Below are 15,270 nucleotides of genomic sequence, written 5' to 3'. Positions count from 1 at the left end.
ATACGGTCAAAAGAGAACGAAACTAGTGGCAATGTAAGAAGTGCGAGAAGGAGTGAGCTAAAATGAACAAGCTAAGCTCGAAGAACGTGTCCTGGCGCGCAAGGCGAAGAATATACTCGGTTGCTGTAAATACATCTTGAGATAAATAAAACAGCGGGCACTAAGAACCAAACAAATTCCGCGATACATATAAATAATTCCCCCACAAAGTTGAGCTCGCACGACTGGAGAACGAGATTATCTCATTATCTCTGACCTTTTCGCAGAACGAGCATTGCTCTTTCCTCCGGTTGTTACGGAATGTCGCAATTTCTGTAAGTATTTGCCAACACAAGCGGTGTCTCAAAGGATCGTGATATTATAATTAGCGAAAGGGATGAATCTATATGTACATGCGAGTCTGACAATGAGAAAAATTACGTTTTGTCGCGATATTTCAAAGTAATGTAAAACTGTGGATTTTTTTTTCTCTTTTGCATAAGCAACAAAAAGGACATTGCATTAGTTGCTAGATTTTCCATCAAATACCAACAAAAACTGGTTTTTAATGAAAAGTGAGTGCATATCGGTTCATTATACCACTGCAGCATTGTCGCACTCGATCACGTCATTGTCGACGCTGCATGCGGCGCGTTATGATAGTCAATACGAGTAGCTGCGAGTGGTTACTTCATTCGAGTAGCTCCTTCGGCCAATTATCTCGCTCGATATGAAGCAGAAGATCTGAATGAACAAAATGTCACGTAGGCCGCAAACGGGTGGTATGAAAAAAATAAGAGGAGAAGAAAACGGGCCGGCAGCGGGTGGCGCATGCGTCACCGTGTATATGCGCCCGTGTGACGGTAACCGGAACGACGTAGAAGTATAGATTGCCGAAGCGAGCACAGCACGGACTCAGTCCTCCAGCAAACTCCATCGAGGACTTGTTGAGCTTGTGTGAATCGAGAGGTAGCTAATCCTGCCCGGCCGAGGTGTGAAGGCGTTCCAGGCAAGCTGAGCCAGGGCGCAAGAACATTTTGTAAGTGAATCATGGCTTAAATTCGATAACACCACGGGTGCTTCAGATGTTCAGTACGATGCTGTCAGACATTGTGGGTGTTTGGGACGAGACACCAGAGTATCCTGCATGTTATATTTTTCGAAGCTTGTTCTCGAGACATTCTCGATGTTTTTTTTTCTAGATAAAGTAGTTCCCGTTAAAGTAATGAAATACAATCAAAATAGCTTTAAAATTAAAATAAAAAACAGTGTTTAAATATCTTTTTTAATTAGTTTGGTACATTAAAAAATAATTTGAGCTATAAAAATCAGAAATTAAATTTAGCTTATTTTAAAATTGATGTTAAATTTACTGATTTACTGATTTCACCTACAGTCCATTTATATACAATATAAATGTCATGCATTAATAATATTGTAAATAAATTTCACCGTAGATAAAAAGAAATAAGAGGAAAATTGATGAAACAAAAATTATTGATTATATACTCGAGATTAATGTTAGTATTGACCTAATGTAATTCATATTATTCATATCATACGCTGAGCTATTGTAAATTGCTTTTAGTCCTTGACTATGGAATATGAATGTAACTCGTTATGTGTATTTCTATCTTTTATAAAATATTGAGGCATTTAATCTTCTGTCACGATATAATGAATGAAGCAATTTTCTCTAAACGCCTACCATATCATGATTATCATTTTAAATATTCAATATCAATTGCTTAATTTTTTTTTTTAATACGGTATAGATTATTATTATGCATCTGAATCGCAATAAAGCTTACTAATTGTAAGAGCGAACCTTAGTGAACTTCACTAATAGTGCGATGTAAGAAGTAAATTCAAGAAATAACATTACGAAATAAATAAATAAGTAATAATAACATCGCTGATTTGCATGCATGAAGAATGTTCTTATCGCGTTTGCATTATGAAACTGTATCATCAATAGCGAAACGATCGCTTTGAGAAAAAGCATTGCATCACCGGCATCTGATATGATAAGCATAAAGCCAACGTGCAAAACGGGTTCGATGCTAACGGCAGCTAACTGCGTCTTATGGATCGCTGCTTGCAACAAAAACAGTCGAGATAAACAACACGGAAATAAAATATACTCGCGAGAGATACGACGCGCGACGGAAAGAAAATTAAGCGAAATTCATTCCAATCGAAACGGTAACAAATTCCTCCTCGTCCTGTTTTGCAATTTAAATATTCTGTTTTTATCCTTATCTCTGTGAGCTCCATCATAAATATTAAATATAATCTAGTTTCACGTAGAGCCTTTTAGATTTTAATTTTAGCACATTACTGCCAGTCAAATTTTTAAAATGGTAAAGAATTCATATAATAAAAAAAACGAAATTCATCTCTCTCTGCTGAATCTTGTAGTAAATTAAGAAAAAAAGTTGAAAACGTTCTAAAATGTTCGCGAACATTTTATCGCTTAATCGATACAATAAATTTTCCGCGCTTAGAAGATATACTTTAATAAATTCCAGGTTTAAAAATTCATTCCCTCCCGATCATTTTGAGATAAGTAATGCATTTCTAAGTATTTGCGCAATAATACGTAATAAATTAATAATCGCTTTTCAACAATGTGTGGTTACGACGAGCCTCTCAGATAAATCAATTTTAACGCGATATGAACACCCTTTCTTCCTCGGATGATTACAGAGCGCCGAAGATTAGTACATCTCCAACGGCATGAAGGCGTGTGCGGTGATAACGTTAGTGCTTGTAGCAAACACGGCGTATATCGGTGTCGAGGCATGGGGTGGTCTCTTCAATCGCTTTAGCCCTGAAATGCTATCTAATCTCGGCTACGGCGGTCATGGAGGCTACATAAACCGTCCTGGGCTACTACAGGTATACTAGAAATTACAGTCTTGTCTTTGAAAATGTAACACTTCTATTCTCCCGCAATCATTATACTTTATAAAGACGCCGTAAGGATGTGTAAAATACATCTCAATCTGTCAAATATCCTTCACACATTTTTTAAGCGTTAAAAATAAACGTCAAAAGTTCATTGAGATATTTCTTGAAATCTTTTTTAGCGACCTGAAAATCCAGGCATCAAAGAGAAAAGTCTAAAAAAATGTCTTATGTCCATTTCCACCAATAAGATGAACTTTAATCTCGGTTTAAATTACTAAATTAAACCAAGATTAAAGTTAATCTGCATTGGTAGAAATGGACATTAATCTTTAATTCATGTGCTTTAAATATATCTTAGATATCAAAGATAAAAATTCAGAAGTTTTTCCTTGAGCCTTCAGAATCAGAGATCCTTCAAACTCCATGAAAAACCAAACAAAAATTGTTGGTTTAGACGCTCTTCAAACATAATATATCTCACAGACTGATAAAAATCTAAACAACCTTCTAGTTTGCCTAGATGCCCTTCCGAGTTTTTTTAGACGCCACTTGAACTTTTTATTGTTTGATTTAATTAGCAACATCGTGCTGCAGTACAGGTCACGCACGATCGATACGATACTTCATTTTCGAGTTGCGTGCACTTGCACTTGCATAACCGCGAGAAGAATTCTCCAGCGGCTACATTTATTTTCGCTTTCCTTCGCTTTTCTCGTAAATTAACCGCAAAATTGCGACCCGGAGATTGAACAGAATCGCGCCCGCAGCGCGATATTCAAGTACGAAATTTACTGTTACTATAGAAACTTTTACTGCGTTTCAACCGCAGCGGGGCGGGTTATAACTTCCGGATTACTCGAACCCGATAATATCCGCGCCATTTCAATTTACAACTCTGTTTACTTGAGATTAAGTCAGATAATTCTTTTCGTCGCGTGTATAATTCCTTTTATTATTAAATGTGGAATTATACATAGTAATATTTTCTTACTTATGTATTCTCTATATATATTTACAACATTGTGTTGCTTATATATTCATTTCTTTGAAGAAAAGTAAACTTGCAAAAAATATTCTGAACAAGATTATATAAATAAATCTAATCTTACGAGAGAACATTAAATGCATTATTATATTCAACTCACACTTAATCTCTCTGCGAAGGAAAGCATCGCGCGATACATATTAATAACACTGATTCAGCAAAATTAGGAGTAAGATAGTTAGAAATAATCAATGATTAAGTAAATTAAAATCAACGGGGAAAAAATAAATTACCATTCCTTACAGAGTACAAAACAACAATGGCAACAATTATACGTATCGATATTTTATTAGCATTAATTTAAGAGAAAACAATAATTCTTTTTACCCCACTTTTACACTGAGAAAAAAAATATTTAGATCCAAGAAAATATTTTTTCACATAGTACCAATGGCTTATTTACTTAATATAATCACATATTTATATATATATATATATATATATATATATATATATATATATATATATTTAGAATGAGATATCTTTATTTAAATTAAGTAAAAATATCTAATTATAAATATATATATATATATATATATATATATCTGATAATATTAAGTAAATAAGCCATTGGTATACTATGTGAAAAAATATTTTCTTAGATCTAAGTATTGTTTTTTCAGTGTAATTTTTCCTGACGAATTATTTCGCGATTTCAAAATTTATTACTAAATATATTCGATCCTAAATCAAGCATTTAGGATCTTAAATTATACATGTATTTTAAATAAAGCAGTCGTTTCAGGAAGGATACGGTGGCGCGTACGGAGAAGGAATCGAAACAACGGAAGAACCTTGCTACGAAAGGAAATGCGCGTACAATGACCACTGTTGCCCGGGTTCCATTTGCGTGAATATCGATGGAGGTAAATCAAAAGAGAAAACATCCCGCAATTAAAAGTTTCTTCTTATTAATTAATTAAAACTTCTTGATCAGCAAAAAATAAAAGATTGTATAGTAAAAAAAATAATCTATTTCTCGTCGTATTGTCGATAAGGAGATAATCGCGAGTGTAATATTCCAGTTGTTGGAACATGCATCTACGATTTCGGCATGAAACAAGGCGAGCTTTGCAGACGGGATGGCGATTGTGAAACTGGCTTAATGTGTACCGAGATGGCTGGACGCGAAACAAAATCGTGTCAACCACCAACCACTTCGAGCAAGTTGTACAGTGCGTTGACGAGCGTATATATTTTGCTCTTTCAAAAAATAGAATGTACAGTTCTATAAGATTATAAAAAGATTCTATCGTGCAAATGTGATGTACTTACAGATGAGGAGTGCACTATGTCGAACGAATGTGACATCAGCCGCGGACTATGCTGCCAATTACAAAGGCGACACCGGCAAACTCCTAGAAAGGTAATAATATTTATCTATTATTTGAATCGTGAAGCGTTATAATTATTAGGTTTAAAATTCTGAAAAATGTATTTCAAGAAATGTATTCAAAATTCTTTTTTTTTTTTTAAGAAATGATCCACAAAATAAATTTCTTTTAATACTTTGCCAGGTAGAACAATTTAATAATTCGTTTAATAATTCTAATAATTATGGAAATATTTCGGAACAGGTTTGCTCGTACTTCAAAGACCCCCTGGTTTGCATCGGCCCGGTGGCGACGGATCAGATAAAGTCCGTGATCCAATACACTTCCGGCGAGAAACGGATCACCGGACAGGGCAACCGCCTGTACAAACGGATGCCGTTCGCCTAAACACTCGCTCGTCATGGGAAGTATACAATATAAGATAAGTTACGAGAAAATCAAATCCTCCTTTAGTCGTTGTGAAGATACCTAGGTCTAAGTTTGTCGATTCGACATTATCTCGATCTTCTTCCTAGTCCTTAACTTTACTCCACGCCACGATACACCGGGAAGTATATGGCGGATAGCGTGCGACAAAAGTGGAAAAAATTAAATGTTACTCGGGGAGATGTTACTTCGAAATATATTCTTCTTCGAATATAGCGCGACTGAAAAACCTATAATACACATATCATAGTAAGCCGTCTTATTAGGTCTCTAAGGATAAAGGGACACGCTAGCGTAGTCGTGATAAGGGAGAGTGCGCTGATGTTTAAGAGCGCTGTTCGACAAAGATGTTTCTTAATGATATAGAGGTAAGGTATACGAGGAGCTTGAGAGGAGAGAAGGTTTGTGTATCGGTCTACCGATTGAGCTTTTTTTCGAATTAGAAAAAAATTAATAAAGCACTTAACTTTTCGCGATAAGTCATAAAAGGTTATAGAAATAAGATAAAGTAAATGAGAGGCGTGCACACAAAGAAATGAAGTCTTTGTTATCGTCGCAGTGTCAACATTGACTATATTCTAATTTTATTAATCAACGATATTTTCGCTATGCTAATTTGATATTTCGACAAAATCTATCTTTCGAAAATTTCTGAAGCAGTAAAACAATATAGATCACGACCGCTGATGCCGTTGCATCGCAATAACGAGATATCTTTCAACGATGTAAAAAATTCAATGTCGATACCGCGAATGATAATGATCAAATTGCATGAAAAGCTATGCTTTCGAGCTGCATTTTCATGTATGTATATTCATGTGTAATATGAAGTCAAAATTTATTTAAAAATTTCGAAGTTGATAGTAACGAAAATAATCTTACATAGGCTGCGTTCGCTTTCGGGCGCTGTCGTGCTGAAAGTCAGTCTATCTTTATTGCTCATTATATGTTGAAAAAAAATGGAGTGATGCTTTCAGCACGAAAACACCCAAAGCGAACGCAGCCATAAAGAGAAGATGATACGCGAGAAGAGTTTCTGAGTTAAAACGTATATTAAAATGAAAACCCAAGATCAAAAACACAGTCAAATAATTCTAAAAAAGACATTCTTTAAATTTGAGATGTCTTTTGGACTTATTTTGAAATTTTTAACTTCTATATCGTTTGAAAAATGCATACTTTTCGCGATTTTGAATAATAAAACGAAGAAAATGCAGCTAAAAGGAACAGAGCTATCATTGTAAGCGGTGTAAGTTGTAAGTTGACTTATAGTCGGGGATCGAGAGATTCCAATAAGACGGGATGCCAGCAGAACGTGACGAGAGAAATCTTCTGCAATGGCGGATTTAAGGCTCAAATAAAATAAGCAAAATAACATTTTTACCAGAGCCAAATAATATTTTCAATTACGAAAATATTTTCCATTTTATTACTGAAATATGAAGGATTCAAGCACACAAACGGTCATAAATCAGCCGAACGATTTGGGAAAGCTGTCAGTGATAGAGGTTTCTAATGATGCTCCGAGAAACCGGTTATCCATAAGTCCGCCATTGCACGTCCCGTTGATTATTCAAACGCACAGATCGCAAATATATTTATCTTTCTTTATCCATTTTACGAACGGTCGTCCGGCGGACGGCGGACGTCGTAAGAAACGCGAAGTGTCAGTCAGACAGTTTTAATGGCGGAGAAGTATTTTTTACTGGTGGAGGAGAGAGCTGAAAGAGGCGCAAGTACCTTTATAATCCGGTCGATGTTTCGATTTTACCCTTAGGAATCGCGTACTTAGACGTTTAACTCTCGACTCTACGTCGAATACATTTATCCCTACCCTTCTCTAAAAAGAACTTGGCACACTGTCGGTGTGTATATTATACTCGTAATCTAACAATAAGTCACATTGTGGAGTTGAAAAACGACATATTTTAGAATGTAGAAGGATTATTATCCACTGTAAACGATACATATCAAAGAGAGAAAAGTTTTTCTCCGGCATCTTATATTCAGAGATATAGCGTTATATATAAATATACACATATACAATGACGATGGGAAAGAAGAGACACTTCAACTCTTAGTGGCAAATATAGGTGTGCGTATTGTTCGTTCAAAAGAAAATAAAATCCTAAAGCAAGTACCAAGGAGGGGAAGTTATTAAAGTAAACACAAGTTATAAAAAAAAAAAAAATCGCGGAAATCGCTCTGTTAAACATTAATCTCGGGAATCACTCTCTGTCGAGTAGTAATATCGCGGAAATCGCTCTATTAATTGTACTAACGTTAATGAAATCGTAATAATAAATCTACGATACACATTGTCTGTGGCTATTGTGTGAAATATTCTGAAATACTCTGTGAAAAACATTAATTATAATTATTAATCGTTATCTGTCGTCAGAGAAAGTATAATGTTTAAGTAATAATCGTTTGAGATCGATTGCATTGATGTTTCAAGCGTAATCGAGGGAGACGCAGTGTTAAAAAGTGTTTTTCAAAATCGCGTTCGCATGCAACAACACATCAACAACAGCAAATAAGAATGGCAAAAATGCTCTAATCTCAGTAGTAACCTGTCCTGTCTTTTGTCTTATTACTGAAAAGAAAAAGCTCTCAGCGAGCCGCTGCTTTCCACACTTATGGTGCTATAATCGTCATAAAGAGAGTCCCCTGAAGACGTATATATTATCAATTCTCCACTATCTCTCGATTCTCCTCCACTATTCCCGAAACGTTAATCTACCTGTGTAAGAAAACTCGAAACATATCATACGAAATGCCTAATGCATTTAAGAGAATTCTACAAAATACGAGTGTTAATTACAAGATGTATTATCTTATCGAAATCATATTTTTATCTTTGATCCGTATGTGTACCTAAGCTCTATATATTTACACAATATTCATATATTTTCTCGAGAGGCATATATATACCAATAAAATAATATATATACACACACACATACAGACACACCACACGCACATACATACACATGACGCACATTCGCACATATCCGCCCTGCTCTGATGTTATACGTATATAATGAACTTGCAATGAAGACTTTTTACTCATTTTAAGCGTAAATTTTTCTCGTCTTAAATTGCAGATGTAACATTATTTGTCAATGCGGATCGATGGCTATAGTCGTAATAATTTATACGTCTTAATTCAATCATCGCTACAATCTGGATGATTTCCCGAAAAATATTAACATTCGATATATGAGATATCTTAGACCTTAAAAAATTTTCAATTATAAAACTCATCATCTTTATTCAATCATGTACAGTGCCATCAGATTTGCATTGTATGAAAAATTAATTACAAATATTATAAATATATTAAATTAAAATTTTATTATTCGATCCGCAAGCGTGCAGAAAGAAATTTTCTTACTAGATATTGAACACGTATTACACAATTATTTATGGCATATGTTGTAAGACATATCTCCTCCCTTATATAGATATGAAACAATTAATCTATACTATATTATATAATTCATTATAATTGTCTACGAATATTTTATATATTATAATCTGTATATATAATTTCATAGATGGCATGTATTATGTTTGTATGTATATATGCGCATATATATGTATACACATTTTCTCGACAGTTTCTATTTCTGCCTGAAAATATCTTCTTTCTCTTACTAATCTAATTAGTCGGGCTAAGGAACTGGACTAAGGAAGTATTTTGTGAACCGCACACAAAAAAAAGATACATATCATAGCTTGTAAGAGTCTTTGCCTTGTAAGGAAGTTCAGACGCATGTTCACAAAGCACAGAATGCGAAGTGGCGGCGAATATATGCATATACATATATATATACATTATACGAGCTGTCGCAGATTTTAAGGGAAATTCGGCCGTCTGGCCTTGAGTCGAAAGTACCTCTGCCGAAAGAGTTGATCCCCAGCGTAAAAACTTTATGTGTTTATGACGTATATGTAAATGTATCGTTCAAAATTACAATATAAAAAGAAAAAGTTCTAATAGCTAAATGTGAAATACACGATGGTGCATATGAAATAAACCGAATATATATTTCTGTCACTCCTTCTGGCTATCGAGTATTTTTTCCTCAAAAATATGCGCTCGCGTTCTCGCACGTAAACGACATTCCATGTTTATGACTGTCTTTCTTTATTCGTTCATTGATCAGATGCTTAACGAAGGAATTGCATAACGTAAATAACGTTTGATAAATAAATATCAGCAATTTTTATATAAACGACCTAAAGCATTGTAACTTCAACATGGTAAAATATTGTGTACAGTTACGTAAAAAAAAAAAATTGGATGAAAAATATTACATAAATTAATATTTAATAAAACATTTCATATATCGTGTAAATATTTTGTTAAATATCTTTCAAGCGCCTTAAAATAATGTAAAATATTTTATACGTAATACACATCATATATTACATATTGCAAAGCAGTCTTCGCCGGGGAAAGCAATTAAAATTTTAAAGAGAATTAAGATTTTTTATTCATATTATAAATATAACATTTGAAAAAAAAATATTTTATCGCCCCCAAACTCAAACATTCTTCAATAAACTCTAAATAGGAATGATCGCATAATCGATCATGTTCAAATTTCAAATATCGGTACGATCCTGCTTCTCGACATTGATACACCACCTTGCGGGTATTGAAACAAGCTCGATCGGATCATCGTCAATATTGTCGTATATACAATTGGAAGACGATTTCAGCGGGACGAGATCAGACTGTTACCGCATCTACTCAGGCTCTAATTCTTCAAGAATAAATAAACAAATGATAAAAATTCACTCACCCCGTAGCTCCTCCGACGTCGCCCGACGCCTCCCCGGCCTCCTTCCCCTCCTGGCCCTTACTCCGCTCCCCGGTCTCCTCTTTCATGGCGTTCGCACGAATCACACGGCACTCGCGACTCTAACCGAACGTGACAGGCGCGCGCGGCACTTTGCACGACAATCCCGACACGCGACGCGTAAGTATACCTTATTATTTCTCGTCGAGACGGAGTATCAACGCGAGGAAAGTACAAGTGCGCGAAACTACGGCCTACGCCGCCTACGGCTCGCTCGGCGCGCTCGCGAACGTATCAACGTACGCGGACGAGTCTCGAGTACGGAGTACAGGAAATTCGAAAGTCGCGCGGTTAACTTCACGCGTCAGGAGCAACCATCGTCGCGGCGTTCACGGCGATGGCGCGTCTATGGCGGGTGGCAGCCCGTATGCAGTGGTGCCACTGCCATTTCGAGACGACCCGCTGACCCGCTACTCGATGAGTGGGAGAGAGGGTTGGGGGGAAGGGGGGGGTAAGCGTTGGGTAGCGTCGTAGCGTCTCGAAATGGCCTGATCGTTTCAACTGAATTTCTTGCACAGTTCATCCTTTCTCTTTTTCTCTCCAACGTGAAAAGAAAAAGAGAAAAGTGCAAGAAGTTCAGGTCTAACACGAACAGGCCTACTGGCCTGTATCACCTGTATTATTTTTGCGTATTCTTTCGATGCTTTCGCGCAAAGAACAATAATTTAAGTTACAAACGTACTCTCGCATTTTATGGCGATTATTGGATAATATCTTGTATAACAATGCGAGTAAATAAATATGCGCGTTGGAATCAAATGAACGTCAGTGAAATGGAACATTCGAAAGTACGGTCGTCGCTTTATTGCCGGCCGGCCGCTCGCGCGACAAGTTTCGATCGCCGGAATCTTCACGAATATACGCGTCTCAAAGCGTGTCACCGTCACCGATATGCAAACGCTATATTTGCCTCGAGTTATTGTCAAATATTGAAATATCGACGTCAATTAGGGCTGTTACTCACTAATTAAACGCGTCGCAACACTCGCAACGCCGACCCTACGCGACGCCGATCCGTTTGTCCGTTTCGTGTCCGCGACGCCTGCCAATTGAGAAGTTCGAAAGTAACGCCGCGCCGCGTCGATAACTTCGCGCACCTTGGTCGATAACTACGACGCGAATCAAAGAGTACTGCGAACTATTTTTTCCCCAAAAATAAAATATATATAATAAAAAATTTTTAATAATTTTCTCAAATAGTTATGCGTTTTATTAGCTGTTTGAAATATATCAAATTATAAAATATATATGAGTCTAGAATATCTGCGGAATGGAATGTCCGAATAAAAGATATATAGGTATAGGTATATGAAGACGAAGTTTAAGTATATATTGCACTTCGAATATATAAATCCTGCAAAATGCATATATTATATTAACGATCTAGATTCAACGATATAGCATCTTTCTAATTGATTTCTGAGTAATATTTTTATTTTCAATTTTTCATCAAGAAATCTCTGCTTTATTTTATACCCGATTTGCCTCGATTTAACTTGCGCAAAAGCGAAAAGCGATTATTTTTGAATATATCATCGATCTCCGTAAATTAACTTATATATATACTTATGCAAACCCGTAGCTGAACAATTTAATTAGAATTATCAATTATTTTTTTTAAATCTTCTTTTCGTCCCGAATAAAGTAATAGTTCGATTATCCATATTTCCAATATGCATACGCGACATGTATATCTACGGTATATGGACATTTTTAGGCTTTTTGCACAGCGCTTTTTAGGTTATGCGTCATGCGGTTATCCGACGAATGTTTTGAAGAATTCGCGTAATTTCACGGAGATATTCGGCATAATCCTTCTAAAACCGACTAACAAGCTAAATGTAGCACATCTCCTACTACATATAAAACAATCGCATTTTCGTGCAAATATCGGTTAAATCCTCACGGTCCGAAAATGATAACGCTACGTTTGTTTGACAGCCAGGTGAGATGCCTATTGAACTAAGTTACTTTTATGAGATACACCGTCGCAATTGTCGCGTTGGATGTCGTCTAACAGTTTTCGTATTGTATATTTCGTCCACCTTTCCCCAGGATTACTCGACCCTGGATGCTGTCCCAAACGTGGGCGCGGAGAATGGCGAGATGGACAGCTATGATTATCTCGGAGAATGCATCGGCAGCCTCGAGAGTAAGAACTCTGAGGTTGGTCCGGTGGTCGCTCCCACAAGTGCCACAGACATTGGTTTACAGAGAGACGACGGTTTGGACGATGTTAATTTGAATAGCCTTGATTTCATGAAAATTGAAAGCCTCCTCCTGCAAAATGCCGAAGAGTCTGCAAAAAGCAAAGAGGAAAAGACGAAAGACCGATCAACCGATGTTAGTATTTCACATTCGAGTCAACATTTCAACACGATGAGTCTGAACTTTTCGAATTTTTCAAATTGCTCGAGCAAAGAATCGGATGATGTAACAATAACCGTTAACGGTAATGAATTCTGTACATCTGACAAAGATCAATGTTTAGAAAGAAAGAAAATAGGAAACCACAATTGTTCCGTCGAACCTTACGCGGGAAGTAATATGGATTCAAATTCCAACATCAACAAAGACGACGGTTGTATAAATCAAAGTATCACATCCGAATTGAAACGTGAAATAAAAATTGGTAATCTGGAGTTGTCAGATGGAAACGAACAGATGCAGAAGTGTGAGCAATGCCTAATGACATTCAGATATAAAAGACATTTGGATCGTCATTTGGAGGGTCATCAGAAAAATAATTGTCCTCGCTGTAACGAAAAATTCGCCAGACGAAAGCATTTAGAAGTTCACTTGTTTCGCGCTCACGGAGAAAGGGTGGTCAGGCATTCTCATTTATGCGACGTGTGCCCGAAAAGTTTTCCTAAACGCGCCCTTCTGAACCGTCATAGAGCGAAGCACAGCTATCGAGGCGGTAAGGTATGTTCGGAATGCGGAGACATGATAAGCGCGGATACGGACGAAAAGGAGCACGAGGAGAAATACTGTAAGAAGAGGCGATTCAAATGCCAGCAATGTTTGCAAACGTTCAGTATCGAGCAGACGTATCTGTCCCACATTCGGAATCATGACAATTACAAGTGTCCACGCTGCGATATTACTTTCGCGTCGAAGAAGAAAGCGCACGAACACTTCAAGGTGGTTCACAGCCCAAAATTAAGCGAGCAAGATTCGACAAATGGTAACGAATATTAAAATTGTATTAATGATCAAGATTTCTCTTTTATTTATATATCGTCTAATAATATTATTCTACAGGTCCGTATTTTTGTGCCGATTGTAGACACACGTTCGCAAAGAAAGACGACTATTTTCGACACTTGGAGTCTGCGTTACATATTGGTAAAGTCAACAGGGATGTACCTGTAAGGGCTATATTTTCCTGTGCGATCTGTTCGAAAAGATTGATCACGCAAAGAGCCCTGGATCAACACGTCAGACGCATTCACAAGGGCGCAAAGCGATTCGCCTGTAATATATATGGGTGTACGTTTCAGTGTGCCAGAAGGACGGATCTAGATAGGCATAAACAACTGCATGTTGAAGAGCGAAATATCGTGTGCGAGCATTGCGGCAAGACGTTTACCAGCGTTAGCATTCTCAAGGATCATGTACTTTACATTCACAGTAAGGAGCGACAATTCATCTGCGAAGAATGTGGCAAAGCGTTTAAGAGAAACAGCTTACTGAAGAGACATAAATTGTCGCACGAGCAGCATCGGCCGTTTGCCTGTGTGCAATGTAGCACCGCATTCAAACGCTCGCATCACCTCACTCGTCACATGGAAACCTGTCACAGAATTACACTGGAAAAAAAGAAAAAGGTAAAAAAGAATCCTTAATAAACTCTTACTTCGTTGTACTTTGTACACGATATGTATTCATATACCGTTTCAAACAGGTTGTAAAGCTCATGAAAACAAAAGATGGTCATCTTGTGCCAGTACCAGATAAACCAAACGGATCGGAAACTAATAAAATAAAAACCGGAAAAGGATGGGAATCAACTTCGAAGAATAAACAAAGAGATTGCTCAATCACAAATGTAAAGAAACAGGCAGTTGATTCGCAACTGCAAGTACAACCATTATTAAATCCTGAAGAAAATCCCGAATGCCCTAACTTGTCGTTGGAACTTACAAATTCATCTATCGTCGATTCTATCCCACAAGTTCTTTCATTAGTAGATGTAAATACGGGACAAGTTCTTACCGTAGAAATCACCAATAATTTGGAATTGTTACCTACTAATGAACTCGTTGATCAGTTTGAAGCAAATTGCAATGAAATATTGAATTTACCGGATTATCAGGATATAGAATTTCAAAGTAGTCTTTTGAACGCTGATCAAATGTATTGTGACAATACAAGTTATTCGGAGATATCATTGGAAAATATTGAAGGCTCGTTCCCGCTTGTGAACAATAATAGTAAAATGGAAACGATAGAAAATTATTTAACTCATGAATTTCCAGCATTTCTTAATATTTGAAGATTTATATAGCGGAATATGTATGTATATTGTTTAACTTTCATCGCGGTTGTTTAAATTTAAAATCTCATTATCGTATTTTATTAAAATAAATATGAATCTATTTATTTTGTTAACAACGAATATGTTATTAAATTTTATAAAATATATTTTTTATAATATGTAATTTAACATTTTATTTTTTAATTTTTAAATATGAATAAA

The 15,270-nt window shown here is 36.3% G+C and overlaps 2 protein-coding genes across 3 annotated transcripts; both read left to right on the top strand.

Moving 5' to 3' along the window:
* Positions 1-857: 857 nt before the first annotated feature.
* On the top strand, positions 858-9,760 carry Spab (space blanket). Of its 2 annotated transcripts, none has more exons than XM_077401064.1 (6): positions 858-1,018; positions 2,689-2,880; positions 4,683-4,803; positions 4,963-5,112; positions 5,215-5,303; positions 5,515-9,760. In XM_077401064.1, the coding sequence occupies exons 2-6, from the start codon at positions 2,719-2,721 to the stop codon at positions 5,656-5,658; spliced, it is 666 nt and encodes a 221-aa protein (XP_077257190.1). In that variant the 5' UTR covers positions 858-1,018; positions 2,689-2,718; the 3' UTR covers positions 5,659-9,760. The 2 variants fall into 2 exon arrangements, with proteins under 2 accessions (XP_077257190.1, XP_077257189.1); XM_077401063.1 differs by having other exon boundaries at positions 4,674-4,803.
* Positions 9,761-12,230: 2,470 nt separating this feature from the next.
* On the top strand, positions 12,231-15,091 carry LOC143894622 (uncharacterized). Its single transcript, XM_077401053.1, has 4 exons — positions 12,231-12,513; positions 12,624-13,755; positions 13,833-14,398; positions 14,476-15,091. Exons 1-4 carry the CDS (start codon positions 12,484-12,486, stop codon positions 15,064-15,066), a joined length of 2,319 nt encoding a protein of 772 aa, XP_077257179.1. The 5' UTR covers positions 12,231-12,483; the 3' UTR covers positions 15,067-15,091.
* The last annotated feature ends 179 nt before the right edge of the window (positions 15,092-15,270 follow it).

Source organism: Temnothorax americanus, unplaced genomic scaffold (assembly GCF_048541705.1).
Source record: "Temnothorax americanus isolate GAGA-0224 unplaced genomic scaffold, ASM4854170v1 Scaffold14, whole genome shotgun sequence".
NCBI lineage: Eukaryota > Metazoa > Arthropoda > Insecta > Hymenoptera > Formicidae > Temnothorax > Temnothorax americanus.
This window is presented reverse-complemented; position numbering and strand designations above follow the sequence as displayed.